Source organism: Pristiophorus japonicus, chromosome 8, assembly GCF_044704955.1.
Source record: "Pristiophorus japonicus isolate sPriJap1 chromosome 8, sPriJap1.hap1, whole genome shotgun sequence".
NCBI lineage: Eukaryota > Metazoa > Chordata > Chondrichthyes > Pristiophoridae > Pristiophorus > Pristiophorus japonicus.
Window position 1 is genome coordinate 221841643 of NC_091984.1, and position 27696 is coordinate 221869338.

The 27696-nt window shown below is 45.4% G+C and overlaps 1 protein-coding gene across 4 annotated transcripts in view; it reads right to left on the reverse strand.

Annotated features, from left to right (window-relative positions):
- The window catches only part of acad11 (acyl-CoA dehydrogenase family, member 11), a 79658-nt gene that overhangs the window by 23151 nt on the left and 28811 nt on the right, over positions 1-27696 (reverse strand). For all 4 annotated transcript variants that reach the window (XM_070887952.1, XM_070887949.1, XM_070887948.1 and 1 more), the window contains 9 exons: positions 25371-25552; positions 23656-23806; positions 21552-21697; positions 13120-13293; positions 9280-9686; positions 7238-7378; positions 6987-7124; positions 3174-3264; positions 920-1078 (listed from right to left, as the gene is read on the reverse strand). In XM_070887952.1, coding sequence (XP_070744053.1) covers positions 920-1078; positions 3174-3264; positions 6987-7124; positions 7238-7378; positions 9280-9686; positions 13120-13293; positions 21552-21697; positions 23656-23806; positions 25371-25552 — 1589 coding nt within the window. The remainder of the gene's footprint in view (positions 1-919; positions 1079-3173; positions 3265-6986; positions 7125-7237; positions 7379-9279; positions 9687-13119; positions 13294-21551; positions 21698-23655; positions 23807-25370; positions 25553-27696) is intronic.

The window sequence follows — 27696 nt, forward strand, 5'->3', positions numbered from 1 at the left end:
CCCTGCAATTCTTTCCTTTTTACATATATATATATCCAATTAACTTTTGAAACTTACTGTGGAATCTGCTTCCACCGCCCTTTCAGGCAGTGCATTCCAGATCATAACAACTCGCTGCCTAAAAAGAATTCTACTGATCTCCCTTCTGGGCTTTTTTGCCAATTATTTAAAATCTGTGTCCTTTGGTTACTGCCAGTGAAAACAGTTTCTCCCGATCTACTCTTTCAAAATCCCTCATGTTGCTCAGGGTGCCAACTGAAATGCTTCACTGTAAAAACTGCTTCATCTTTATGAGAAGACAAATTCTTACAGGCACTCATCCTGTGACAGGAAACCTGTGGCTCCTTTATTCCCTTTGCCAGATAAAGGGAACTGCGCAGAGAGAGCAATCTTGCAGGCATTTAAGTTTTGTGAATGTTATGCTCATCAAGGTGATGGACATCAGTGTTAGGAAGCGGAACAGTTTCCCATGTCAAGCACCCAGTGTCAGCATCAAGCATTCTCAGATCGAAGGCAACAGAGTTAGGCAGAGAATTTTGTTTCGACCTCAGAAAACCTCCTCTTCTGAATGAATGCAGCACTTTCACACCAGCCAACCTGTAGTTGCCCTGAATGAAACTGCAATTTCACATCACATTAGGGAGAGTTTAGTGCCTTGAAACAAGCCCACGAGGAACTGAGGTCAGTCTAAATAAACTTACTTGACAGAATCCTTACAGCCAACGGACAAAGAGAATTTCAAACGCAGCTTCACCCGAGATATCCACTATACCAGAACCAACTGAGTCACCCTGGGCACCCTCCAAATGTAACCTTCTTCCAGGGTTATTTCCAATACCTTGCTCACCTACACAGGTCCCTCAATTGTACAATGCACTTTCACCTCTCTCAGGTGAGCTCCAATAATAGCCTGCCTCACCTGGAGGATCTTCCATCCCGTAAACAGATAGGGGTCGGACAATCTTAATCCCTGGTGTATCCATAGAAACCAGAATCATGGACTGCTGCTTGTGTCGACGAGCCTGTGGATCGGTCTTTCCCATAAACACACAGAGTTTGCAGCGTGGATCCATTGCACCTGCCAAGATACTCAAGGGATCAATGGCTACGATCACACCCAAGACCAGAGAATCAAGACCAGAGAGTTGGAATCATGTAACATAGTGATCACACTGCTCAGATTAATTCAGTTATAACCCGCCGATAATTTTCTTCCTAGTTCTGGTCATCATACCACAGAAATACTAAGGGGTTGAAATTCGGTTGTGGACGGCGCCTGTTACCGCCAGCGGTAGGCGGCAAAGGCCTACTGTTGTCCTAAAGCGGTGTCCACACCCCGGCTGAAATTCAGGCGGCTCTTTGGTCGAGGCACCAAGAGGCAACGCTGCGCCGGCTAACGCCACCCGCGTGGTGACATCATCCAGCGTACATCTCTTTGATGCCTCTGTTGCGATATTTGCTTCATACGGCTGCCGTACTGGCAGGCGACCGTACAGCCTGAAAAAAGTGGTGGATAAAGAGCGGTTCTCGGGTGGAATCGCTCAGAAAGAAAGTAAGGTTTTCTCTTTATTTATTTCTGCCTGTTTTCATTAGTTTTAAGAGCGGGGAAGTGTGTGTGTGTGGATCGGAGAAGTTTAATTTTTTTTTTCCCCTTCTTCTTCTAGCATGGCGGCAGCCTCCCGTTGTGAAATTGAGTCGGCCTCCTGAGCTTCCGCCCCAGTTGGCACAGAGGATGAGTGTGCAATGTCACTTTTTAGCGCTGCTCTCATCTTTGGGCATTAAAAACAGAATTTGGCAGTTTGAGCCGGCACCGAACGACTGGCGGTAAAACCAGCACTGAGGCGGTGACAATACCTCAAAAACGCCAGGACCGAATTTCAACCCCTAAGTGAGCTATAAGGAAAGATCAGAAAAGCTCAAGCTCTATCGACAAGAAACAAGCCATTTAAACGGTTCCTGAGGAACATCAATATAATGTATTACATAGTGTATCCCAGGATATTACTTTCTAAGCTGGAGGAGCAATAAAATATTGTTTTTAATGTGAAAAGTAAATTTAAAACAGATATTAAAAAACATATTTATTCAATGAGTAATAAATGTTTGTAATAATCTGCTATTCAGGGTAATAGAGACAAAAATAGAAATTCAGTCCACAGCTGAGTGCTATAATGGGACATCTAGAGTACGAGACGGAATAGCATAATGGACTGAATCATCTTGACTTTTCTTTTATAACTCCAAAATATTTCTATTCGATCTTCCTGTGTCTTATGTGGCACTTTTATTCGAGATTAGTATTACTGGTACATTTTTAGGTCTTTTTAACCCTTCTTTTCTAGATTATTTCAGTTTTCATTCTTTGTAAATGAATTGGTCAGACCACAAATATTGTGTTCAATTTCAGAGGAGACATTAAACCGAGGCCCCATCCACTCTCTCAGGTGGAGGTAAAAGATCCCATGGCACTATTTTGAAGAAGAGGAGCAGGGGAGTTATCCCTGGTGTCCTGGCCAATATTTATCCCTCAATCGATGTAACAAAAATAGATTATCTGGTCATTATCACACTGCTGTTTGTGGCAAGTTGACCGCCCCGATTCCTACATTAAAGCAGCGACTACACTCCAAAAGTACTTCATTGACTGTAAAGCGGTTTGAGTCATCCGGTGGTCGTGAAAGGCGCTACAGAAATGCAAGTCTTTCTTTCTTTTTTCAATTTTGGCTACCAAGCCACAAAATAGATATGTGCATTAGAAAGGGTTCAGAGAAGAGCAGCGAGATTCATACCAAGTGTGAAGAGAAGTTTTAACTTAAGTAGGTGGTTAAATCAGACCTCAAAGTGTATATAATATGACATAATATAGATAGGGAGAACCCAAACAGATGCTTCAAAGTAAGCCAAGGAAGTAAATAAATGGGAGTGAGTGAAATCAGGAAAAATCAGGAAAAACATCTTTAGTGAGAACTAAATATGAAAAATATTGGGATTAATAAAAATACAATTAGATGCCACAATGGGTAGTGGAGGATGGTGAAATGGTCTTTTCACATCACAACCTTTGTTTTATTTGCAAATCCAGATCCAAGAAATAAACAGACAGTGTACTAACCCACCCCACCCTCTCATTATTCTCTCACTCACGTTGTGCATTTTCCCTTGGTCACTCTTACCCGATGTCCACCATTTGTGGCCATTGAGGATATAAATGTCCCCCTCCTCCACGATTGAGGCTTCAATGTTCGCAGCATCTGAAGAGGCAACCTGCGCGTTACAAGCAGAGCAAGGCAATATGGATTAATCGGAAACCTTTGAACATTACAGTCACCTTCTCGAAGTGACTACTTTCTCCGATCAGAATCTACAAGATTAGCAGTAGCTGAAACTTTACTCATGTCAAAATACCTGAATACCAGTACTTTATTTTCCCCTCCCCTAAAGGTGCGGATTCTTTCTCGGATATGGTTCCAGGGACACCAGCATTCTGAGTCCCTCACTTAAGTGGTCATTCTTCCTGCTGAGCCTCGACAGGGAGCGTTAGCCAACCCATATTCTTTCCTCCGCCAAGGTCCACACATGCACTTTCCAGCAAGGGTCAATGGATAGTGATGAGGAATGGAGACCCGGGCTAGTTTTCTTCTCACCTTTATCCACAGAGGTCAATTGTAGTGTCCTTACCGCTGAGAGTAACTAACTCTGCACAGGTCAGGGGCTGAAGCTCCTGCCTGTACAGCTCAGTTCTATACAACAGTGCACTTATCAAATGAGCCAAAAAAGGAGTCCTAGGACATTAGTAATACGGTGACAAGGTGTCGCTGGGATGCAGACGGACCACCGCCTAATCCGTTCCATCAACATTAATATAGCCCCAAAACGGCGACGGCAACAGAAGCAATGCCGCAGAAAAACCAACGCTGGGGCAAAGACCCGGTTAAGAGAGCCCTATACAGCCAGCGTCTCACTGCCAACCTGGTGACCCCGAGTCGCGGAGTGCCCACAGTGCCTGGTCTGCCCTCAAGGTCACCATAACCAGCGCCTGCGAAGAGATGCTCGGTCACTCAACCAGGAAACACCAAGACTGGTTTGACGAGAACGACCGGGAGATCCAGGAGCTAATAAACTGCAAGCGCAGGGCATTTCTGAACGTAAAGCAACAACCCAACTCGGGAGCAGCAAAGCAGCTCTACAAACGACTGAAGGTCGAGGTCCAACAAAAAACCCGCGACCTAAAGAATAGACGGTGGGTGGAGAAAGCACAGGAGATTCAGCTGCGAGGATTCTTCATCGCAGTTAAGTCCACCTATGGCCCAAGCACCCAAGGCCCCATCCCACTGCTGGCCAAGAACAGGGAGACACTCATTAAGGACAGCGAGGCAGTCAGGGCTGGTCACCATCCTCCGCCTGCTCCACAATGACGTGCAATCCGTGATCCTGACTAAAGGATCCATCACAGACCCAATCCACGTCCGGACTGGGGCCAAGCAAGGCTGTGTCATTGCGCCAATGCTCTACTCGATCTTCCTCGCTGCAATACACCATCTCGCTCTCAACAAGCTCCCTGCTGGAGTGGAACTTAGCTATAGAACCAATGGGAACCTGTTCAACCTTCGTCACCTACAGGCTAGATCCAAGGTTGTCCCATCCTCTGTCATCGAACTACAGTACACATGTGAAGTTTGCATCTGAGCACATTCAGAGGCCGAACTCCAAGCCATTATCAACATTTTCACCGAGGCATACGAAAGCATGGGCCTTACACTAAACATCCATAAGACAAAGGTCCTCCATCAACTTGACCCCCGGTCATCAGAATCCACAGCGTGGCCTTGGACGTGGACCATTTTCCATAGCTCGGGAGCCTACTATCAGCAAGGGCAGACATCGATGACGAGGTCCAACACCGCCTCCAGTGCGCCAGCGCAGCTTTCGGTCGCCTGAGGAAGAGAGCGTTTGAAGACAAGGACCTCAAATCTGGCACCAAGCTTATGGTCAACAGGGCAGTAGTGTTACCCGCCCTCCTATATGGCTCAGAGACGTGGACTATATACAGCAGACACCTCAAAGTGCTGGGGAAGTACCATCAGCGCTGCCTCTGCAAGATCCTGAAAATCCACTGGGAGGATAGACGCACCAACTTCAGTGTTCTCACTCAGGCCAACATGCCCAGCATCGAAGCACTGACCACACTCGACCAGCTCCGTTGGGTGGGCCAAGTTGTCCGCATGCCCGACACGAGACTCCCAAAGCAAGCGCTCTATTCGGAACTCCTACATGGCATGCGAGCTCCAGGTGGGCAGAGAAAACATTTCAAGGACACCCTCAAAGCCCCCTTGATAAAGTGCAACATCCCCACCGACACCTGGGAGTTCCTGGCCCAGGACCGGCCTAATTGGAGGAAGAGCATCCAGGACTGCGCTGAGCAGCTCGAGTCTCGTCGCCGAGAGCATGCAGAAACCAAACGCAGACAGTGGAAGAAGCGTGCGGAAAACCAGACTCCCCACCCACCCTTTCCTTCAACCATTGTCTGTCCCACCTGTGACAGAGACTGTAATTCCCGTATTGGACTGTACAGTCCCGAGAACTCACTTTTAGAGTGGAAGCAAGTCTTCCTCGATTTCAAGGGGCTGCGTATGATGATGATGGGATGCAGATGATAGGTCCTGCTTAAATGGCTATACACGTACCTCTAGTATGATCGATAACAAAAGAACTCCAAGAAGTACATTGGTAAAGTTAACCCACAACTATATCACATGTGTAAAATAAAATCCTTTTCTAACTGCACATCAGTCAACACAACAACATGTGCAGCTGGTAACATGGTTAGAAATGTCAGAAATCTGATTCCAATGGCCGGTGAGATCACAGAAAAACCTGGAGAAATTGAACTGGAGGACCAAAGAGCAAGTCATAGGATTCCCACAGCCCAACACATTCCAATAACCCTGGTCTAGTTCGGTAATTCTGTAATTGAACTATGTACAAGGGAGAGAGTTTTCCATGGAATATCAGAGAATTCCACAGGCAGGAAAAGCTTCACTGCTGATAATCTACTTGAAATTGGTGCGGGTTGTTGTGCTGCAGTTATATAACTTTTCAGCAGTGTTGTCGTTCTGCTCTGTATCTTGTGGATGATTGATGGACAGGCCATAAACCGCTACTGCCAATCTGTAGATTAAATGCTGGATTGGAAAAAGCCATTAATGTTAAAATCTCTTTAACCATCCCAATAAGCAATGCTCTGCAGAAAATGGTGAATTGTGAATAATCTGTGTGCGATTTAATTAATTACAATACCAATTATACATTTTTTAAATTGGCCCATGTTTGGTAGTAGGATTGAGATATTATTAATTCTACCAATAGCTGCTATGAAGGGCAACTACTCCTTTGCAAACAGAGGCAGCCAAAGAAGGCAAGTTATTTGTAGATTTACTACATGGTGTATAAACCGTCTGCCTGGTCACATTGTTGCACTATTAAAGTGCAGATAAATATTAATCTTGCATCCAAAATTACATTTAATTCACTCATATAATGACAGCCATCTGATGGTGCCTCAGATGTTGAAGCCACCTCCCAACATTGCTATCAGCTGAGTATGCATTTTGAACTCTAATACGCAAGAGGCAGAGTTGTTCATCATCTGAATGTATTATCCCATGGGAAGGTTCATCCAGTGGATTATTCAGGACTTCAGATACCTCAGCAGCTATCAAGATTAACTCTCCTGGGAATCTGTGCTCAATATATTTGTATCCAGCTGCACGCTTGTTGTAGGCAACTTTAAATATGCTCAAGGCAGAGGTCAGGTCACCAGGAGCACTCAGACAACGGCAATTTATCTGTTAATCGGCAATTGAAATGGCTTTGCTCCAAAGTAAAAAATAATTCTCTGACTGTCTGTTTTCGGGCTTCTCTGACAATGTTTTAATTGGAGGAGAGGCAGTTGGGGACAGCAACAAAGGTCAGAATATCTGTCATACCTGGGGCTCAGTCATGGCAAAACAGGACCTGATTTTCCCTTCCAACAATGGCAGAAGCCATTGCTCCTTCTGTGCTTCAGTCCCGTATTTCACCAGAATCTCCATGTTTCCTGTATCTGGTGCAGAACAGTTAAAAGCCTGTAAAACAGGAAATTTGGAATGACTTAAAAAAAACAATGCACTCATTAAGCCATGCTAAAAAAGCAAGTGGACACTTCACAACAAAGGCTCGCAAGTAATTCTAATAATACCTCAGGAGCATGCAGGGACCTCCCCATAACCTCACACAGGTGAGTATATTCCAGATTTGTCAGTCCGGCTCCATACTTAATCTCTGGATCCGTTTCCAATGGTAAAAACAGGTTCCAGAGACCATCCGCTTTAGCTTCATTCTGAAAGTGCAAAAAATCCTTTCACTATTGGTTAGTAGACACCATCAGCAAAGAACATGTTCCAGTCATTCCTGACCCAACCCCAACTTTGTCAACTCCCACCACATACAACTAACAAAAACTCACATCTGCCATCAAGCTGGAGGTAGAATGACTTTCTAGAGCTCAGTCGGGAATGTTTAACCCAGGAAGCTTCTAGTTATTTTTCAATCCTGAGACAGAGAGTGTACATATTCATATAAAAGTACCCAGCCTAATGAGGGAATGTGAAATGGTAAAATAATCTTCTAGATTCATAACATTGCCTGACTTCTCTCCCTCACCCCCCAACACTGGCTTTTTGTCTCCAATTCCTTACTCACCTCCACCAGACATAAACTCCAAATCCAAAACAATGCCACCCACATTCTGTCATGCTCACCTATCTTCTTCTTCTTACGCAGTCCCTCGCATCGAGGATGACTTGTCTCCACACCAAAAAGGGATGAGTTCACAGGTGTTCCAATGAAGGACCTAATATTCCAGGTCCCGAACTACATGTTGAAGGGTGGAAGATGCCTGTGTGTGGATTTTTTTAACGTGTGGTGACTGTTGCACATCAGCCACCACACGGGCTTGACAGAGCTAGGTCTTGTTCCAGTAGCAATGATTAATCAAGACGACTGGAGACCAGCTCTGCTGCACGGACCTAGTGCACACACATATCGCAGTGTGGGCTGGCCCGTGCTGCCCCTGGGCCCTCGCCTCTTCTAGGCCCCGAACTCACGCCTCTCCTGGGCCCCGATCACGTCCCTCTACAATCTCTCGCCGCTCCTTCACCCCGACCTCACCTATCACCCCTATCCTTACTGACCACCGGCTTCTCATCCCCAATATCCTGACTTCACAAACCTCATCCTTGTTTACAATTCCCTTCGCAGTTTCACTCCACTCTACCTCTGCAACCATTTCCAGCCCTACAGACCAGTCCACACCTTCGGACTCTGACCTACTCTGTAATCTTACCCCGCCCCATCACCATCAATGACAGAGCTTTCAGCCACCACCACCCTGGATATGAACTCTCTCCTTAGGCCCCATCCATCTTATTACATTTCCTCCCACCTTCAAAAGTCTCCTCAAATCTCTCACTTCAACGAAGCTCTATGCCACCTTTCTGAATTCTTCTATCTGGATGTTGATGCTCTGTCCTCTCTTGTGAAGAACCTTGGGACCTTTCACCACTATTACAATCAATGCAAGTACAAGTTGCTGTTGCAAGAGTAATTTGTATTTCAATCTTTTTCTTTCCCCGATTCCTATTGGGTCTCCACACAGCAATGAGCCAATCTCTCAATGTCCATGGTGAGTGGACAGCTCCATCCAGCGGCATCCCAGCCTGGTGCTGAGTGCAGCCATGTAATAGGCTGTATGTATGTTACAGATCAGCCCAGAATCCAATCTACAGAATGCTCTGTGAGGTGCCGGGTGAAAAATCGCACTGCAGATACGAATGGAGCAGCTCCCAGCCGTGTGTGGGAATGGAAAGAGAAATTAAAATAGGCGTCAATTATACCTTAAGAGTGTAGTTTTCAAAGTGGCTTCAAGTTGGGAAAGAACTTTAAAACCAAAGTACTCCCTCTCGCCAACACTTGCATTCTTCTTTAACTCAACGAGTCTGCAACCCAAAATATCACACTTTTTTTAATGAACCTTTTCCTCTTCCACCCATACTATACCCCAGGGACTGCTGAATAATTGCTCCCGGGACCTCTTTCATAAAGATTGGTCGGGGCCAGGTCTCTGGAACCAAGTTATTTCAGAATGTGGACATTGTGGTGTGGCACAGCATGCCAGAACATCATGTCTCTGTCGGGATCGATAAAATGCAAGTACACCTGACATGCCCTTCACAGACATACCTTCAGTTCCTCCATTCTAGGGTTCGGGACCCATCGATTTTCAGCCTTCTGGTGATCTGTAAGTTCCTGCTCCAGGGGATAGATACGTTTGTCCATGAACACAGTCAGTTTGTGGTACAATTCTTGCACGTGGGCAGGCAGCCCTTCAGGTGAGATAATCAAATGTCCTTTAGGAACGGACACCAAATGTCTGGAGTGGTTAGCATCAAGCGACGTGGTGGATGAAAAGCCTGCTGCTGATCTCTGTCTGTTCCATGTGGAGTACTTTCTCAATGGAGGACCTTGATTTCCAGCAGGAATTGATTTGAAGATTCGGAATCCTTCCCTGACAGCAAACACCCATGCCAGGTCGGCCATTTCCTCAGCAAGTTTTCCAGCTGTTTCAGCATTAGCAGAACTTGCCTGTCCTAAACAGAACATTAAAGAGAGAAATAAATTAGGCATGTACATAGAATCATTGAAACTTACAGAACAGGAGGCCATTCGGCCCATCGTGCCTGTGCTGGCTCTTTGAAAGAGCAGTCAGGCTAAGTCCACATTCCCACTTTTTGTCCATAACCCTGCAAGTTCTTCATCTTAAGTACCTGTCCAGCTGCCTTTTAAAATTATAACGGGCTGCGTGGCGAGGCCCATTCAAAAGTACTCGCCTGCGGGATTTTTCAATTTAACAGCCGGCTCATAAGAACATAATAAGAACATAATAATTAGGAACAGGAGTCGGCCATCTAACCCCTCGATCCTGCTCCGCCATTCAATAAGATCATGGCTGATCTGGCCGTGGACTCAGCTCCACTTACCCGCCCGCTCCCCGTAACCCTTAATTCCCTTATTGGTTAAAAATATATCTCTCTGTGACTTGAATACATTCAATGAGCTAGCCTCAACTGCTTCCTTGGGCAGAGAATTCCACAGATTCACAACCCTCTGGGAGAAGAAATTCCTTCTCAACTCGGTTTTAAATTGGCTCCCCCGTATTTTGAGGCTGTGCCCCCTAGTTCTAGTCTCCCCGAGCAATGGAAACAACCTCTCCGCCTCTATCTTGTCTATCCCTTTCATTATTTTAAATGTTTCTATAAGATCACCCCTCATCCTTCTGAACTCCAACGAGTAAAGACCCAGTCTACTCAATCTATCATCATAAGGTAACCCCCTCATCTCCGGAATCAGCCTAGTGAATCGTCACTGTACCCCCTCCAAAGCCAGTATATCCTTCCTTAAGTAAGGTGACCAAAACTGCACGCAGTACTCCAGGTGCGGCCTTACCAATACCCTCTACAGTTGCAGCAGGACTTCCCTGCTTTTGTACTCCATCCCTCTTCGCAATGAAGGCCAACATTCGATTCGCCTTCCTGATTACCTGCTGCACCTGCAAACTAACTTTTTGGGATTCATGCACAAGGACCCCCAGGTCCCTCTGCACTGCAGCATGTTGTAATTTCTCCCCATTCAAATAATATTCCCTTTTACTGTTTCTTTTCCCCAAGGTGGATGACCTCACATTTTCCGACATTGTATTTCATCTGCCAAACCTTAGCCATTTCGCTTAACCTATCTAAATCTCTTTTCAGCCTCTGTGTCCTCTACACAACCTGCTTTCCCACTAATCTTTGTGTCATTTGCAAATTTTGTTACTCTACACTCTGTCCCTTCTTCCAGGTCATCTATGTATACTGTAAACAGTTGTGGTCCCAGCACCGATCCCTGTGGCACACCACTAACCACCGATTTCCAACCCGAAAAGGACCCATTTATCCTGACTCTCTGCTTTCTGTTCGCCAGCCAATTCTCTATCCATGCTAATACATTTCCTCTGACTCCGCATACCTCTATCTTCTGCAGTAACCTTTTGTGTGGCACCTTATCGAATGCCTTTTGGAAATCTAAATACACCACATCCATTGGTACACCTCTATCCACCATGCTCGTTATATCCTCAAAAAATTCCAGTAAATTAGTTAAACATGATTTCCCCTTCATGAATCCATGTTGCGTCTGCTTGATTGCACTATTCCTATCTAGATGTCCCGTTATTTCTTCCTTAATGATAGTTTCAAGCATTTTCCCCACTACAGATGTTAAACTAACCGGCCTATAGTTACCTGCCTTTTGTCTGCCCCCTTTTTTAAACAGAGACGTTACATTAGCTGCTTTCCAATCCACTGGTATCTCCCCAGAGTCCAGAGAATTTTAGTAGATTATAACGAATGCATCTGCTATAACTTCCGCCATCTCTTTTAATACCCTGGGATGCATTTCATCAGGACCAGGGGGCTTGTCTACCTTGAGTCCCATTAGCCTGTCCAGCACTACCCCACTAGTGATAGTGATTGTCTCAAGATCCTTCCTTCCCACATTCCCGTGACCAGCAATTTTTGGCATGGTTTTTGTGTCTTCCACTGTGAAGACCGAAGCAAAATAATTGTTTAAGGTCTCAGCCATTTCCACATTTCCCATTATTAAATCCCCCTTCTCATCTTCTAAGGGACCAACATTTACCTTAGTCACTCTTTTCCGTTTTATATATCGGTAAAAGCTTTTACTGTTTGTTTTTATGTTTTGCGCAAATTTACTTTCATGTTCTGATATCCAGACAGGGCAACAAGTCAGATCAGAGAATTTTAAAAATGTATTTGTTGACGGGATGTGGGCGTCGCTGGCAAGGCCAGCGTTTATTGGCCATCCCTGATTGCCCTGGAGAAGCTGGTAGTGAGCCGGCTTCTTGAACCGCTGTTCTTTGTAGCGGTTTGGTACAACTGAGTGGCTTGATTGGCCATTTCAGAGGGCAGTTAAAAGAGTGCTGTGGGTCTGGAGTCACATATAGGCCAGACCGGGTTCGGCCGGTAGGTTTCCTTCCCTAAAGGACAGCAGTGAACCCGATGGGTTTTTACGCCTGATACTAGCTTTTTAATTCCAGGTCGCGGCTCTGTGTAGAGATCGGTTACAAGTAGAGTCCTGTTGGGATTAGTGCAAGGGCCGTTAACACTTCACGATTTATATCAATGATCTGGATGATGGAATTGGGGATACAGCTGCCACAAAGCTCTGTGCTGGTGTCAGAACCCGTGAGGAGGAAAAAAAAGATTGCAGCTTGATCTCGATGCGATGGGGGAATGGGCCGGAATCTGGCAGGTGGTGTCAGCGGGAACTCAAATAGGTTTGTGGCTCATGCAGTGAGGGCAGATTCACTGCAAACCTTCAAAAAGGAGCTGGACAGGATCCTGGAAGAGGATGACATTGCGTCATACAAAAGGTAGGTGGGACGTTGGGTAATGTGCCTCGTGGTCACCGATATCTCCTGGAGCTCATTTTTGATCATCTTGCGGGTGTTGGAGAGAAATTACTCCAAATTCCTTTACATTCCTGAATTGGCATAGAGTCTTTTTTTTTATCTGTTTGTTTTTTAGTCTCTCCCAGGAGATTAAATGGCTGCTGATGGTGGGGAACATTCTGGGATGTGTTGCCTAGTTGCTACATGACTGAATGGGACAGACTCGATAGACCAGCTGGTCGTTTTTGTATGTGCACTTTCTAGCAAGTGTCATTAGATAATGATCAGGGAATCCTTGCTGTCTTTCCCCCTGCTAGCCACTGAAGCCAATTGTGGCACCCTTGCTGAGAGCAACTAACCTGGGCCTGTCCTGGCCTGTATGGCTCAGTATCAGTCTCCACAGATTAGTATTATAACATGTGGTGCATTTACCTTGAAGTCTGTATTATTTCTCCAAAACCATCCCTACAGGACAAGGTCTATTGGTCCAGCCCTTCTGAGTTTGATCACTAAAATGTCTGTGATATCCAGCCACCAACAGAAAAACTCTAAGACTTGGCCCAGACTCTCACCTTGAAGTGACCGCTTATAGACTCCCTGGAGTATGGCTGTGACTCGGAAAAAGGAGAAAGCTAAATACAAATTCCAATTTTCAACAGGATTCATCCCCATGTTGTCACAGTAAAGAGTCAGGTATTCCAAATCAGACGGGATTCCTAACTCCATCAAATCACACTTGCTCATCCCTATAGCAGGAAGGAAAGAGAGATCATGTGGGTATTAGGATTAAACAACCACAAAGACATCCACAGATGTGATTAAAGATAGAACAAAGAGATAGACTCTTTTAAATGCAAGTTTAAGGGGGAAACAAACATTGAAAGTATGTGTCAGGTGAGCCTTAGATGTATTTATATTAAATTGGGGATCCAACCACATAAACTCAAGCAACTGGTGCATTGGTCACTTTAATCAGCCTGTTGAACAATTAATATAACGAATGGGAACCCGACAGGTTTGATAGTTAGATTATGGTAACCACAGAAAATAATGTTTAAAAATGGTCTCAATTAATTATCAAACTATCCAAATAAAAAGTTGCAGATTTATAGGTGGATTAACCTGCTGAGGTGTGATATTGACATTGTAATGGATTATAAAATCCTGTCAGTCAGCTGCTGTGCAAGAGGCTGAATAACATGCTAGTTACAAATACTAAGCATCAAAACTCAATGAGTAGCAAAACACTCCCATAATTGCTCCACCCACTGCCGGCATCTGACAGACCCCACCTCATTCGAGGACTGAGTGAAAAATACTTGCTGACCACGTGCACAAAGAGTACCTAGAACAATGAAACAGCTCCCAGCCTGCATAGTTGTGCCAATGCCACGAGACAATGCTTTGTATAGTGCATTCGCTCACATTGATGATTAAAAAATGTTTCCTTCTACTTTGTTCCCCTCCTCCTCTCTTGAACAGACCAACTATTGCTGGGCACAGTTGCACGAATACTGACAGGTGATACTTCCCATATCTCGGGAGCCTCCCATCAACAAGAGCAGGCATTGACGACAAGATCCAACACCGCCTCCAGTGCGCCAGTGCAGCCTTTGGCCGCCTGAGGAAAAGTGTGTTTGAAGACCAATCCCTCAAAACCGCAACCAAGTACATGGTCTACAGGACTGTAGTAATACCCGCCCTCCTATATGGCTCAGAAACATGGACCATGTACAGTAGACACCTCAAGTCGCTGGAGAAATACCACCTACGATGTCTCCGCAAGATCCTACAAATCCCCTGGGAGGACAGACGCACCAACATTAGGGTCCTCATTCAGGCTAACATCCCCAGCATCGAAGCACTGACCACACTTGATCAGCTCCGCTGGGCAGGCCACATAGTTCGCATGCCAGACACGAGACTCCCAAAGCAAATGCTCTACTCGGAACTCCTTCACAGCAAACGAGCCAAAGGTGGGCAGCGGAACCATTACAAGGACACCCTCAAAGCCTCCCTGATAAAGTGCAACATCCCCACTGACACCTGGGAGACCCTGGCTAAAGACCGTCCTAAGTGGAGGAAGTGCATCCAGGAGGGCACTGAGCACCTCGAGGCTCATCGCCGAGAGCATGCAGAAATCAAGCGCAGGCAGCAGAAAGAGCATGCGGCAAACCTGTCCCACCCACCCCTTCCCTCAATGACTATCTGCCCCACCTGTGACAGAGACGGTGGCTCTCGTATTGGACTGTTCAGCCACCTAAGAACTCATGTTAAGAGTGGAAGCAAGTCTTCCTTGATTCCGAGGGACTGCCTATGATGATGATATTGTGCTAATCATTATGTGTCAGCGGTCAGTGAAAGCTGTGAGTCCGTGGGTAGCACTCTCGCCTCTGAGTCAGAAGGTTGTGGGTTCAAGCCACACTCCAGGAACTTAAGCACAAAAATCTAGGCTGACATTCAAGTGCAGTGTTGAGGGAGTGCTGTCTTTCGGATGAGGCGTTAAACCGAGTGCCCCGTCTGCCCCCTCAGGTGGACGTAAAAGATCCCATGATACTATTTCGAAGAAGAGCAGGTGAGATATCCCCGGTATCCTGGCCAATATTTATCCCTCGATTAACATAACAAAAACAGATGATCTGGTCATTATCACATTGCTGTTTGTCGTTGTTTGCTGTGTGCAGGTTGTCTGCCACATTTCCCACAACAGTGACTACACTCTAAAAGTACTGAATTGGCTGTAAACCGCTTTGTGACTTCCAGTGGTTATGAAAGGCACCATATAAATGCAAGTCTTTCTTTCTGGTTATTTGTGGAACCCTGCTGTGTGCAAAGTGGTTGCTGTGTTTTCCTATAAAACAAGTAATTACACTGTGGGAAAGGTGCAATATAAATCCAAGTTCTTTCTTTCAAAGAAACATTAAGGCCCCAGTGTGAGTAAGTAGCTTAACCCATGTTGGAGCGGATTTTTGGACATATACTTGACTAGTATACGGGACCAAACATTTGTTTTTATTTTCCCCTTTAATGAATTTTGTAAGGGACAATACTGATGCATTATGCTTTATATAAAAAAAAGTTAGACTTCAAGGTATGCTGGCCTTGAGTTATGGAGATAGGAAAGTGAGATAATTAAGTGGGATGTTTGTCTATACCGGTGCCAGAAAGCCTGCACTTGTTTATAATGCTCTGTCACAATGCAGGCTGGTTTATATCAAAAGTTCAGCCTTGGATGAAAAGCTTTGCAAACCTTGTAATGTGATGATTAGACTTAAGAACTAGTGCTACAGCATGTGATGTAAAGTGACGTAATTTGTAAGATAAAAGAACCTCACTGGAGATACCAATTTGAGAAGTGGTTCAGAGACAGGGGTCTTTAACATTTCTCCCAAAGCTTTGTCTCCGATTTAATAAACCTCTCTTTATATATTATACAGTCTCGGAAATATTTTTCCACAACAAAATGGCGTCACAATATGATACTGTCTGATCAGATGTGATCACTTAAGACAGTATCTGGAATCTGGTGTTAGAGACTGAAAAGTGAGGTGTACGGGCACGTCGGGATAGTGTATAAGATACGAGTAAAGAGATAGCGGGAAGAGGCTGACTAACCAGTTTGAGTTGTCCCTTTAGTAAATAAGGTCGGTGCGGAAGGGAACTGATCGATCCAACCTAGAGCCGAAAACTCCGGTGGTAAGGAAACACGCTAGCTTTGTTGCGAAGACAAAGGGTCTCCACAGAGTAGTCGTGGCCGTGAGTATTGCAGAAACAAAGGACAACGTCCGAGACTGGCGAACATGGAAGGTAAGGAAGGGAATGTAAAACGCGGGCTGCCCGGGTCATTAATTAATTCCTATCATTAATTGTAACTTGCGTAATTACGTAATGCCATAAAAAAGCTGATAGTGACTATCTTAAGTGACATATGGATCCAGACATAAGCTTTGTTGAATGAAGAGAGACTTTTGTGAGTGTCTATTTTGAATGAAGAGAGTACTCGAGTGATTTTGACTGTGGAATGAATGAAAGCCTGCTTGGGAAGGTGTGGAGTTGCCTGCCTGTTTTAGCTCCACCCACTCTTTCCAAACCGAGTGAAATTTTTTTTAACCCTTCGTAGTGTTGTCCTGTATGTGGGAAGTTTAAGAAACTGTGAACCTTATGGTATTACATTTTAAGTTAGAAACGAAGGTGTGGATATATTCGGATGATAAGTTACAGAGCTAGGAAATGCACAAAGGATATGTTTGTTGAGTAAAAGATAAAAAAATTGGGTTGAAAGACATAAATTTAGTCTAGGAATGAGATAAAGAATGCCTTTTAAAACTCTCCCATTTTCCTTTGTGTAAAACCTTGACACGAAAGCTTCTAGCTCAGTAAAAAAAAAAAGTTTTAAATTTAGAAATACTTTAGGGATCAGGTCAAACTCCTGGGCGAGTGGTGAGCTATCTGTGAAGGTGTAAAAGGGACTTTTGAAAAAGGCTAAAACAGTAAGCTTTAGCAGTTTAGAAAAGAAAAAGATAAAGCAGGAAAAGATCTCTGCCACGGGAACAGGAGGAGGGCAGAAAAGGGGGCCTTGCCATAATTATGGAAAACTGGGCCATTTTGCCAGGGAATGCAAAGGGAAAGGCAGTGAAAAGCAATGTACGTATTGTGGTAAGAAAGGGCACCTGGAAGCGACATGCTATGGTAAAAATGGCTATCCTAATAAGGCAAGGACCCTGTCAGAACAGGAATACCAGAAGTGGCAGGCGTACAAAGCCACCCAGTGATGTCCGGCGGCCCCTGTACAAAGTAAAAAGGAGGGAAGGATATATGTGTCTGCACTAGTAGGGGGCCGACAGTGTGATATATGCTTGTGGACACGGGAGCCTCAATATCCATTACCAATATGCCCCTTCCCGTCACCGACAAGAAGGCTCTGATAAACGGAATAGATGGACGGCCCACACTGGCCTACCTGAGCACCACCCAATTGGTGGAAATTGATAACTTATATATACCCATGAGATTTTACGTACGCAAGAATCGTGAGAGAACAATATTGGGGAATGATGTAATGAGGAAGGTACTGGGCCTCTTTAATTACAGCCGGAACTTTATCCCTGGTTTTGCAAAAATTGCTGAGCCAATACAAAGATTAGTGAAAGGGGGGAAACCGGCCCTAGACCTCAGAGTGGGGCCCTGAACAAGAACAGGCGTATAGTAAACTCAAGTCAGAACTAGTCTCCGCACCTGGATTGGGACTGCCTGACATGGGTAAGGATTTCCACATCCACTAACAATGAAGGTGGGTTCTATATGGCCGTGGTCACCCAAGATCACGGGGATAAAAGGAGACCTATAGCCTATTACTCTACCACCAAAAGCCCGGTGGTGACTGGGTTATCCAGATGTATAGCCGCGCTAGATTGCGCAGCTTGGGCGGTAAAAATAAGCGAGCCTGTGGTGATGACTGGAAACATCATTCTCCACACTAAACACACATTGGTAGAAATGTTAAACACAGGAAAACTGAGAACCGTATCTAATATGAGACGGGCAAAGTGGGAAGCAGTCCTCTTAATACCCAACAAAGCGGTAACCAAAATTAGGAATGTAGGAAACAACCCCGCAGAAGGTATGATGGGTGAAGGGGAACCCCACTTTTGCGAAGAGGTATGTGAGGATATGGAAGAGGATAGAATAAAAGACGCCCCCCTTCAAACCGCAGAACAAACCTTGTTTGTGGACGGCTCACGAAAATACGTAGAGGGACTACCTTGTACCGGATGGGCCGTAGTTAACCAGGATCTAGAGACAGTCGAATCAGGGCGAATTAATGGGGGGTCGTCAGCTCAAGTGGCAGAACTGGTAGCCCTCACCCGGGCACTGGAATTATCGGAAAATATGACTGTTAATATCTATACGGACAGTTGATATGCATACGGGGTAGTACACGATTATATGACAGCATGGGGGAGAAGGGGTTTTATCACAACTAGCGGACATCCCATAAAGCATCAGCTGAGAATAGAAGCTCTTTTAGCAGCCAGTAATAAACCAAAACAGGTAGCGGTTATTAAAATTAAAGCCCACAGGAGGGAGCCGGACCGAACCAGTCCAGATTGGCCGAGTCACCTGGGAAATCAAGCTGCAGACGTAGCTGTACAGAAGGCATTAGAACAGGAAGAGTGTGAGGAAGCCTCAGTCAGTGCCGCTGGGGCCCGAGACCAACAGATAAGTATTGAGAAACTACACCAGGACACTTCTGAGGAAGAAATAGTTATGTGGACAAAGCAGGGCGCAATGCAAGGGAAGGATAACGTTTGGAGACGAAACGACAAGGTAATGGCGCCTGAATGCAGACAGAATACCTTATTGGAGTTGCATCATGGCCTGTCTCATTCAGGACGAGAGGCCATGACCGGGAATCTTGGGAGAGATTGGTGGTGGAAAGGGATGGGGAGAGATATCGCCAAATATTGCCATCGATGCGTTACGTGCGCACAATATAATCCAGGCAGGCCCATTAAAATTAAAATGGGACACCAGTCCCGTCCATGGGGGCCATGGGAACACGTACAAATTGATTTCACAGGTCCTTTGCCCCCATCCCATGAAAAAAAAAGATATTGCCCAGTGATTATAGATCAATTTACCCAGTGGGTGGAAGCTTTCCCCACACGTGATTGCACTGCCTCAACAGTGGCAAGGATATTCTGACCAAGGCACCCACTTCACCAGAAAAATTGTAAAAACAATATGCCAGCTGATGGGCATAAAACAAAAATTCCACATCCCCTACCACCCGCAGAGTTCTGGAATGGTAGAGCGCATGAACCGTACCCTTAAGAACGCCCTGGCAAAGGCCATGCAAACGTCAGGAAAAACGTGGACAGAAGTATTACCCATTATATTGATGAAGTTAAGAGCCACGACAAACCGGACAACCGGATTAACTCCTTATGAACTAATGACAGGAAGGGCGATGCAATTACCAGAGAACATCATAACAGGGGGGGCCGATGTAGGCCCATTAAAAGACAAAATAAAAACGGTATGTTTTGGAACTAAATACTCAATTAAAAGGGATACGTAAATTAGTTAGGGACAATCAGGAAGAAAGAGACGCGGAAGCAGAGCTTACAAAGCTCCCTGAAGTCCCGTTGGCAGGAAGTCGTGTTATGGTAAGGGTCCTCCCGGGAAAACCGGGGTTTGCCCCAAAAATGGATAGGACCGTATGAGGTTATAATCAGCAGGGATACTTGTGCCTGCATCGATGTTAAAGGGAACGGACAATGGAAGCATTGAACCCAGCTTAAGGTTTTTGAACCAGCCGTTTAGCACACGTATTAGTTGTTGTTTGTCTATTCTTCAAGCAAGCCATATGGCCATTTTGCCTTTGACTATTTGTTAGTTATAGAGTAATAAGATGAAACTATATATTGCAATCGGTGCGATTATCATAGTTCGTGTTAGGTCCGGCCTGCTAGCTAGACCGAAACGAGTGTTACATGTGAATACCTTTTTGTACATGTCTTATGTTTATTAGGTGGCGACGGGGGGCTGAGAGAGAGATTGGAATCGAATCTAACAGCATACAATGGCACTTATTTTGTGTGCGGGCATAAGGCCTACCCCTGGTTGCCTCAGAACTGGAGGGGGTCCTGTTATTTGGGATATGTGGTCCCTTTTGTCAGACGGGTACGTACTTTAGCAGAAGTACAGACACCAGGTCGACTAAGACGAGATCTTACCCCGGTAGAGAGGCTATTTGGGGTCATGATGCTCCCATTCGGGATAGGACGCACCATGGATGAATTACGTAACCTAGAGAGAGTACTGGAACAGATAGTTAACGACACTGCTGAAGCAATGGAGGGCATAACGGCTGAAATGGTAACCATACGCACAATGGTACTCCAGAACCGAATGGCCCTAGATTAGATACTAGCACAAAGTGGGGGCACATGTGCCTTAATTGGAGCTGAATGTTGCGCTTACATTCCCGATAATTCAGAAAACATAACCAACCTCACTGATCACATAAGGGAGGTAAAGAAGTTATCCACGACACCAGGAGGATCTGGCTGGTTTGACTGGCTGTTAGGGGGATCCTGGGGGTCCTATCTTATGCATGGAGCAATTATTCTGGTTGTAATAATAATTACTTGCTGTCTGATTATCGGGTGTTTTAATATCTGCTGTAAAGTTATGATGGCTCGACTGATGCTAGTAGCCAGTGTAATCGCCGAAGAAGAAGCACACCTGATGGAAATACCTGAAGACACCAAGGATGAAGAAACAGATGACGATGACACAGACCACTATCTTTGAAGGGTAGCCGAGAGCTACAGGCAAGGTGGACATACGGAACATAAGGGAAGTAACATACCCCAAAGGACGAATATATGACATCATGCTACTATCATTGTGGACATCTGGATTTCGTGAACATCCTCCAGGACCAAAAGGGGGAATATTGTTGGAGTGGATTTTTGGACATATACTTGACTAGTATACGGGACCAAACATTTGTTTTTATTTTCCCCTTTAATGAATTTTGTAAGGGACAATACTGATGCATTATGCTTTATATTAAAAAAACTGTTAGACTTCAAGGTATGCTGGCCTTGAGTTATGGAGATAGGAAAGTGAGATAATGAACGACTGGAGAGATAATTAAGTGGGATATTTGTCTATACCGGTGCCAGAAAGCCTGCACTTGTTTATAATGCTCTGTCACAATGCAGGCTGGTTTATATCAAAAGTTCAGCCTTGGATGAAAATCCTTGCAAACCTTGTAATGCGATGATTAGACTTAAGAACCAGTGCTACAGCATGTGATGTAAAGTGACGGAATTTGTAAGATAAAAGAACCTCACTGAAGATACCAATTTGAGAAGTGGTTCAGAGACAGGGGTCTCTAACGCTTCTCCCAAAGCTTTGTCTCCGATTTAATAAATCTCTCTTTATATATTATACAGTCTCGGAAATATTTTTCCACAACAACCTACATTACCTTTCAAGAGGGGAACATCTGCCGGGAGATGGTGAGTCAAACAATTATTCGCCACATCAGAGATGGGATCACCCAGTGTGGACAGTTCCCAGTCCAAAACCGCCAGCACCTCCGGCTTGTCAGGGTGGAAAATCAGGTTGTCCAGTCTAAGGAGAGAACAGAAAGGAATGGGGGTAGGGAAGAGGAGATTGGGAGAGAGAATGGAGACAGAGGAGACAAAGAAAATGGGGGAGAGAGAGAAAGAGACAGAGGAGATTGAGAGAAGAGAAGAAAAAAAGAATATTGGATTTATAAAATTGACGTACAATGCTCACCACAGGTGAGATTGTTAAGTATAAATGGGTTCAATTTTGGCCAAGAGATGCTCCGTTTTTTTGGAGCAACTTGATTTTTCTGGAATATCTTAAAAATTCCCATTTTGCACATTCAATTTACGGCAGTGTAAGTGAGTTAGTTAGGATTTTTTTTAGTTTCGTTTTTTTTCTCAAAAGGGGACGTTACCAGCCATCTACGCCAGTTTTGGCCATTTAGGCCACTTTGGCCAGCTAATAGTTACTCCAAACTTACTTAGGCCAGCGTATGTGGCCACTTCAGAAAACCCTTGCAGAGAGTTAAGAAATTAGCGCAGGTAGGTACATCGGAGACCACTCGGCCTGGGATAGGGGCGGGAAGGGAAGTGGAGAGGACCTGGCACTAAGACTTACAAAGCACAAAAAATAATAAGCATTCAAGAAGAAATAAAAAATAAAACCAAGTCCTACCTTCATCTGAAAACTCGACTCCGGAAGGGGCACACAGGCTGCAGGAAGAAAACTCACCGGACAGGCTGCAACAGGCTGCAGCAAGGGCAAAACACAAGCAGCTACTTCAACAGCAGGTTGGCCGGTGCAGGAGCCCACTCGGCCTGGAATAGGGACAGGACGACCAGGAGACCACTCGGCCTGGGATAGGGACAGGACGACCAGGAGACCACTCGGCCTGGGATAGGGACAGGACGACCAGGAGACCACTCGGCCTGGGATAGGGACAGGACGACCAGGAGACCACTCGGCCTGGAATAGGGACAGGACGACCGGGAGACCACTCGGCCAGAGATAGGGAGGGGACGACCGGGAGACCACTCGGCCAGGGATAGGGACAGAACGACCAGGAGACCACTCGGCCTGGGATAGGGACAGGACGACCAGGAGACCACTCGGCCTGGGATAGGGACAGGACGACCAGGAGACCACTCGGCCTGGGATAGGGACAGGACGACCAGGAGACCACTCGGCCTGGAATAGGGACAGGACGACCGGGAGACCACTCGGCCAGGGATAGGGAGGGGACGACCGGGAGACCACTCGGCCAGGGATAGGGATAGAACGACCAGGAGACCACTCGGCCTGGGATAGGGACAGGACGACCAGGAGACCACTCGGCCTGGGATAGGGACGGGACGACCAGGAGATCACTCGGTCTGTGATAGGGACGGGACGACCAGGAGACCACTCAGCCTGGGATAGGGACGGGACGACCAGGAGACCACTCGGCCAGGGATGGGGTGGGAACTGCCGACATCGGAGCACACAAAGGCTGCAGGAAGCAAACTCACCGGACAGCAAAACACAAGCAGTTACGATTCCTTTCAAAAATGGCCGACTGCCAAGTTTCGGCGCTACTGCGCATGTGCAGACACTTCGACCCGACTCCACTGCGCATGTGCAGGCGTCCCGGCACTGTTTTCAGCGCAAGAAGATGGCTCCGCCCCCGACTCGACTGGCTACGCTGCGCGACGACCGAGGAGAGGCCGGACAGCGACCAAAGTGGGGAGCGATTTTTTTGGCGCACTTATCAATGGAGAAAAGCAGCGCATCTCTGGTTAGTGCACTGAAAAAAAAGGGTGGGCCAAAATTGAGCCCTTAGATTGGTAGATTGGAGCTGTGATGACAGATTTGAGTGGGATGCAATGTGTCCCCATGGTTTAATTCAAGTCTTCACAGCCCAGTGAAATTTAAACCCTAATCTTAAAAATCTTGCTCAATTGTTACCCCCAAAACTTGTGGTGGATAAACTCCTGTCCGATGAAACTATTATCATGCACTTAAACAGTTACATTACATACCTGAAATCTCCGTGCACAACCGTGGTCTTTTCATGCGCTGGGAGGTGTTCTGGAAGCCATTTTATGAGCTGTTCCATTGCTGGAATGACATGAGTCTCACTTGCTTGGTACTGCTTAGTCCATGTGCGAACCTGACGCTCGATGTAATTGCCTAGGAATAAATACTATTAAGACAGATCAGCACAATAGAACAACAACTTGTAGTTATATAGCACCTTTAACATAGTGAAATGTCTCAAGGCGCTTCACAGGAGTATTATGAGATAGAAATTTGACACCGAGCCCCATAAGTAGAAATTAGTACAGCTTGGTCAAAGAGGTACGTTTTAAGGAGCGTCTTAAAGGAGGAAAGAGAGTTAGAGAGGCGGAGAGGTTTAGGCAGGGAAATCCAGAGCTTAGGGCCTAGGCAACAGAAGGCACGGCCACCAATGGTTGAGCGATTATAATCACAGATGCTCAAGAGGGCAGAATTAGAGGAGCGCAAACATCTCGGGGGGTTGTGGGGCTGGAGGAGATTACAGAGATAGGGAGGGGCGAGGCTATGGAGGGATATGAAAACAAGGTTGAGAATAATACTAGGAGAGCCACGAGAAATGATAAGGAGGGGCATCAAACCCTTGGAAGAAACAAGGGTAGATTAAGCCGACACTATTGTCGACTTCTGTACTGTTGACTGTGGATACAAATCTCCAATTTTTTCCCAGGTACACCATGTTGTTTATGTGCCTGATTCCCCACAGTAGTTCTGTGGATAAATGCACTGCTCACTGATACAGAGCCACATAGATCAGAAGCTGCCTGGTTTCATTCCTGGTCTGGACTGAATCAGCTGATCAGGACAACATTTGGTGTCCTTGGCAAGAAGAAAAATAAAATCAGCCAGTTTGATGCTCGTTCTAACACACACTTAATAAGAAGCGCTGATTACGAGTTTTGCAAACATCGTATAAGGGCAGCAGCGGTGATATAATACGTTGGTATTCCGACAATCTGCAGTCACCGAAGAATAAGGAGCAGGCTCAATCCTGTGATTCACCAGGTCGAAAGATCTGGTTCTCAACTTGCAAGGTAGAAGTGCCAAGGGGAAAAAGGGAATAAAAACTAAAGAGGACTATGAATTATCCAACATTTGTCAAAAAAAAATCCCTCGGAATAAGGAAAAAAATGAAATCCAACCAAACTCAAAACTCAGTGCTGTACATAACTAGAAGGAGCAAATATATGCCAAGTAATAATCAAATAGATCCAGGAGATGTTCATAAGAACACAAGAAATAGGACTAGGCCATTCGGCCCCTCGAGCCTGCTCCGCCATCTAATAAGATCATGGCTGATCTGATCTTGAACTCAGCTCCATTTCCCTGCCCACTCCCTATAACCCTTCACTCCCTTATTGTTCAAAAATCTGTCTATCTCCACTTTAAATATATTCAATGACCCAGCCTCCATAGCTCTCTGGGGCAGAGAATTCCACAGATTTACAACATTCTGAGAAGAAATTCCTCCTCATCTCATTTCTAAATTGGCTACCCCTGATTCTTAAACCATGCCCCCTAGTTCTAGATTTCCCCACGAGTGGAGACATCCTCTCTGCATTGACCTTATTGAGCCCCCTCAGTTTCTTATATGTTTCAATAAGATCACTTCTTAATCTTCGAAACTCCAATGAGTATAGGCCCAACCTGCTCAACCTTTCTTCATAAGTCAACCCCTTACCATATTTTCCATAATCCTCCAATCCAGCAGCCCGGAGGTCAACCTGGTGAATCTGGCAAAGAACACGGTTCATGGCGGTGTAAATGTCTCTCCGCTGGCTGGAGGTTAATCCCGGCAGTGTTGGGTCCTTAAATATCCTTCCCGGGCAGTATTCCATCAGGTAAAAGGAAGTCCCAAGAACACTGGAAAATAGGAAAAATTACAGGGAATTTTGCCTCTGTTTACAAAGGAGGAATTATCATCCGATACTTGCGAGCAAACACATTTTAACATATAACTAGGTCAGAGGGCACCACATGGGTCCCAAAATATTACTACATTTAAACAAGTGATAGTCAAAACTGTGTTATGTGTGCTTGCAACACAAATTCCAGTTGGGTTCAGCATTTTTTTCAAAATTTAAAAACCAGTACAAGTCATATCCTGACAAAAATCCCCAAAGCCACACGTATCAGCTAGTCTATATCTAAAAGAGACTCTACTCTCTCTTTACCATCCGCTCTCATTCCCTCACTATTCTCTAAAGCCCCAGTCTCCCTTCTTTATTTCCCCTTCATTCTCCAGTGCCTCTCGTTCTCTCCATTAATCTTTCATACCTCCTTTTCTCCTCTCTCATTACCTGTTTTCCCTTCTCCTTCTCCCTCTCGTCCATCCCCCTCTCAGCAGTTGTTGGTCTCACAACGGGCAACATTACCTCACTTCTTTCTTGCTGCACGTTTGTGATGGTGATAAGATGAGGCAATGCTGCTACTTGTGTCAGCTTGCCTCAGTGGTAGCACTCTCACCTTTGACTCCAAAGGTTGTGGATTCCAGCCCCACACCAGGGCTCCAGCATACCACCTAGCCTGACCAGTGCCGTTATGAGGAAGTGCCACCTTTTCAGAGGTGATGTCAAACCGAGGCCCCACCTGCCTGTTCGGGTGGACGTAAAAGTTCCCATGGCGTTGTTCGAAGAAAAGCAGGGAGCTCTCCTGGCTCTGTCCTGGCCAGCATTCCTTCCTGAAGTACCACCCCCAAAACAGATTAACTGATCATTCATCTCATTTGCTTACTGTGGGCCCAGTCGGTGTGAAAATTGGCTGCCACATTTGCCTACAAAACAACAGTTTAGAAGGTTGAGGGCTGATCTGATCAAAGATTTCAAGATATTAAGGGGAACAGAGAGGGTAGAGAGAGAAACTATTCCCGCTGGTTGAGGAGTCTAGGACTAGGGGGCATAGTCTAAAAATTAGAGCCAGACCTTTCAGGAGTGAAATTGGGAAACACTTCCACACACAAAGGGTGGGTGAAGTTTGGAATTCTCTTCCGCAAATGCCAATTGATGCTAGATCAATTGTTCATTTTAAATCAGAGATTGATAGCTTTCTGTTAACCAAAGGTATTGAGGTAAATGGATCAAAGGGTATATCGAGTTCAGTTGGAGATCAGCCATAATCTCGTTGAATGGCGAGGCAGGCTCGAGGGGCTGAATGGCATCCTCCTGTTCCTAACAGTGACTACAAGTCAAAAGTAATTCATTGGCTATGGAGAACTATATAAATGCAAGTTCTTTCTTTAGTTGTTTTCTGTCCACCTTGTTTAAATGCTGAATTTGAGCCGTTGGCCCATGAATTATTGGTTGGGTGGAAAGAGTCGCAGTTCAAACACAGAAAAGTCACATGCAATTCCATGATGGTCCACCGAAATTCAAGCTATCCAAGCCTTCAAGTCCCAGCTTATTGAACATATTCCTGACCAGAGGCCGTATTAAAACAGGTGCCACCAAAGCGGGCATGGCTCCAAGGCCTGGGATCACCCACATTATCCAACGCTGGAGAGCTAGTACTGTCTATTTCAAGACCCACCATGGGAAAAGAAAAAAAATCTTTCACCATTACATAGTCAGGTTCATCGGGTGCTCCAGTTGTCACACAGGCACCCAGTTTCACAGCTTCTATATGTTCCGACCTTAAAACAGTGTACACTTCAAAAAAGTACTGCATTGGCTGTAAAGCACTTAGGGACCTCTGGTGGTCGTGAAAGGCCCTATATAAATGCAAGTCTTTCTTTTTTTTTGTGTTGATATGCAGTGTATCCAGCTGGTATTCACAAGAGCTCAAAATTAGCTCTAATCCCAGACCAATTCGAAGTCATGCCCCCAGTGCAATTAATGGAGCCTATCCAGTAAACAAGTGGCATCATATGTGTAGAGAGTCCTTTTTAAAAAGTACTGCCCCAGACTTTCTTTCCCCTTCAAAAGATTATTTTATTTCTGGTCTCTCCCTCCCAGTGGGGATGTTTAAACTCTTCACTCGAGCCGATATCCATCTTGGACACTAAACAAGGA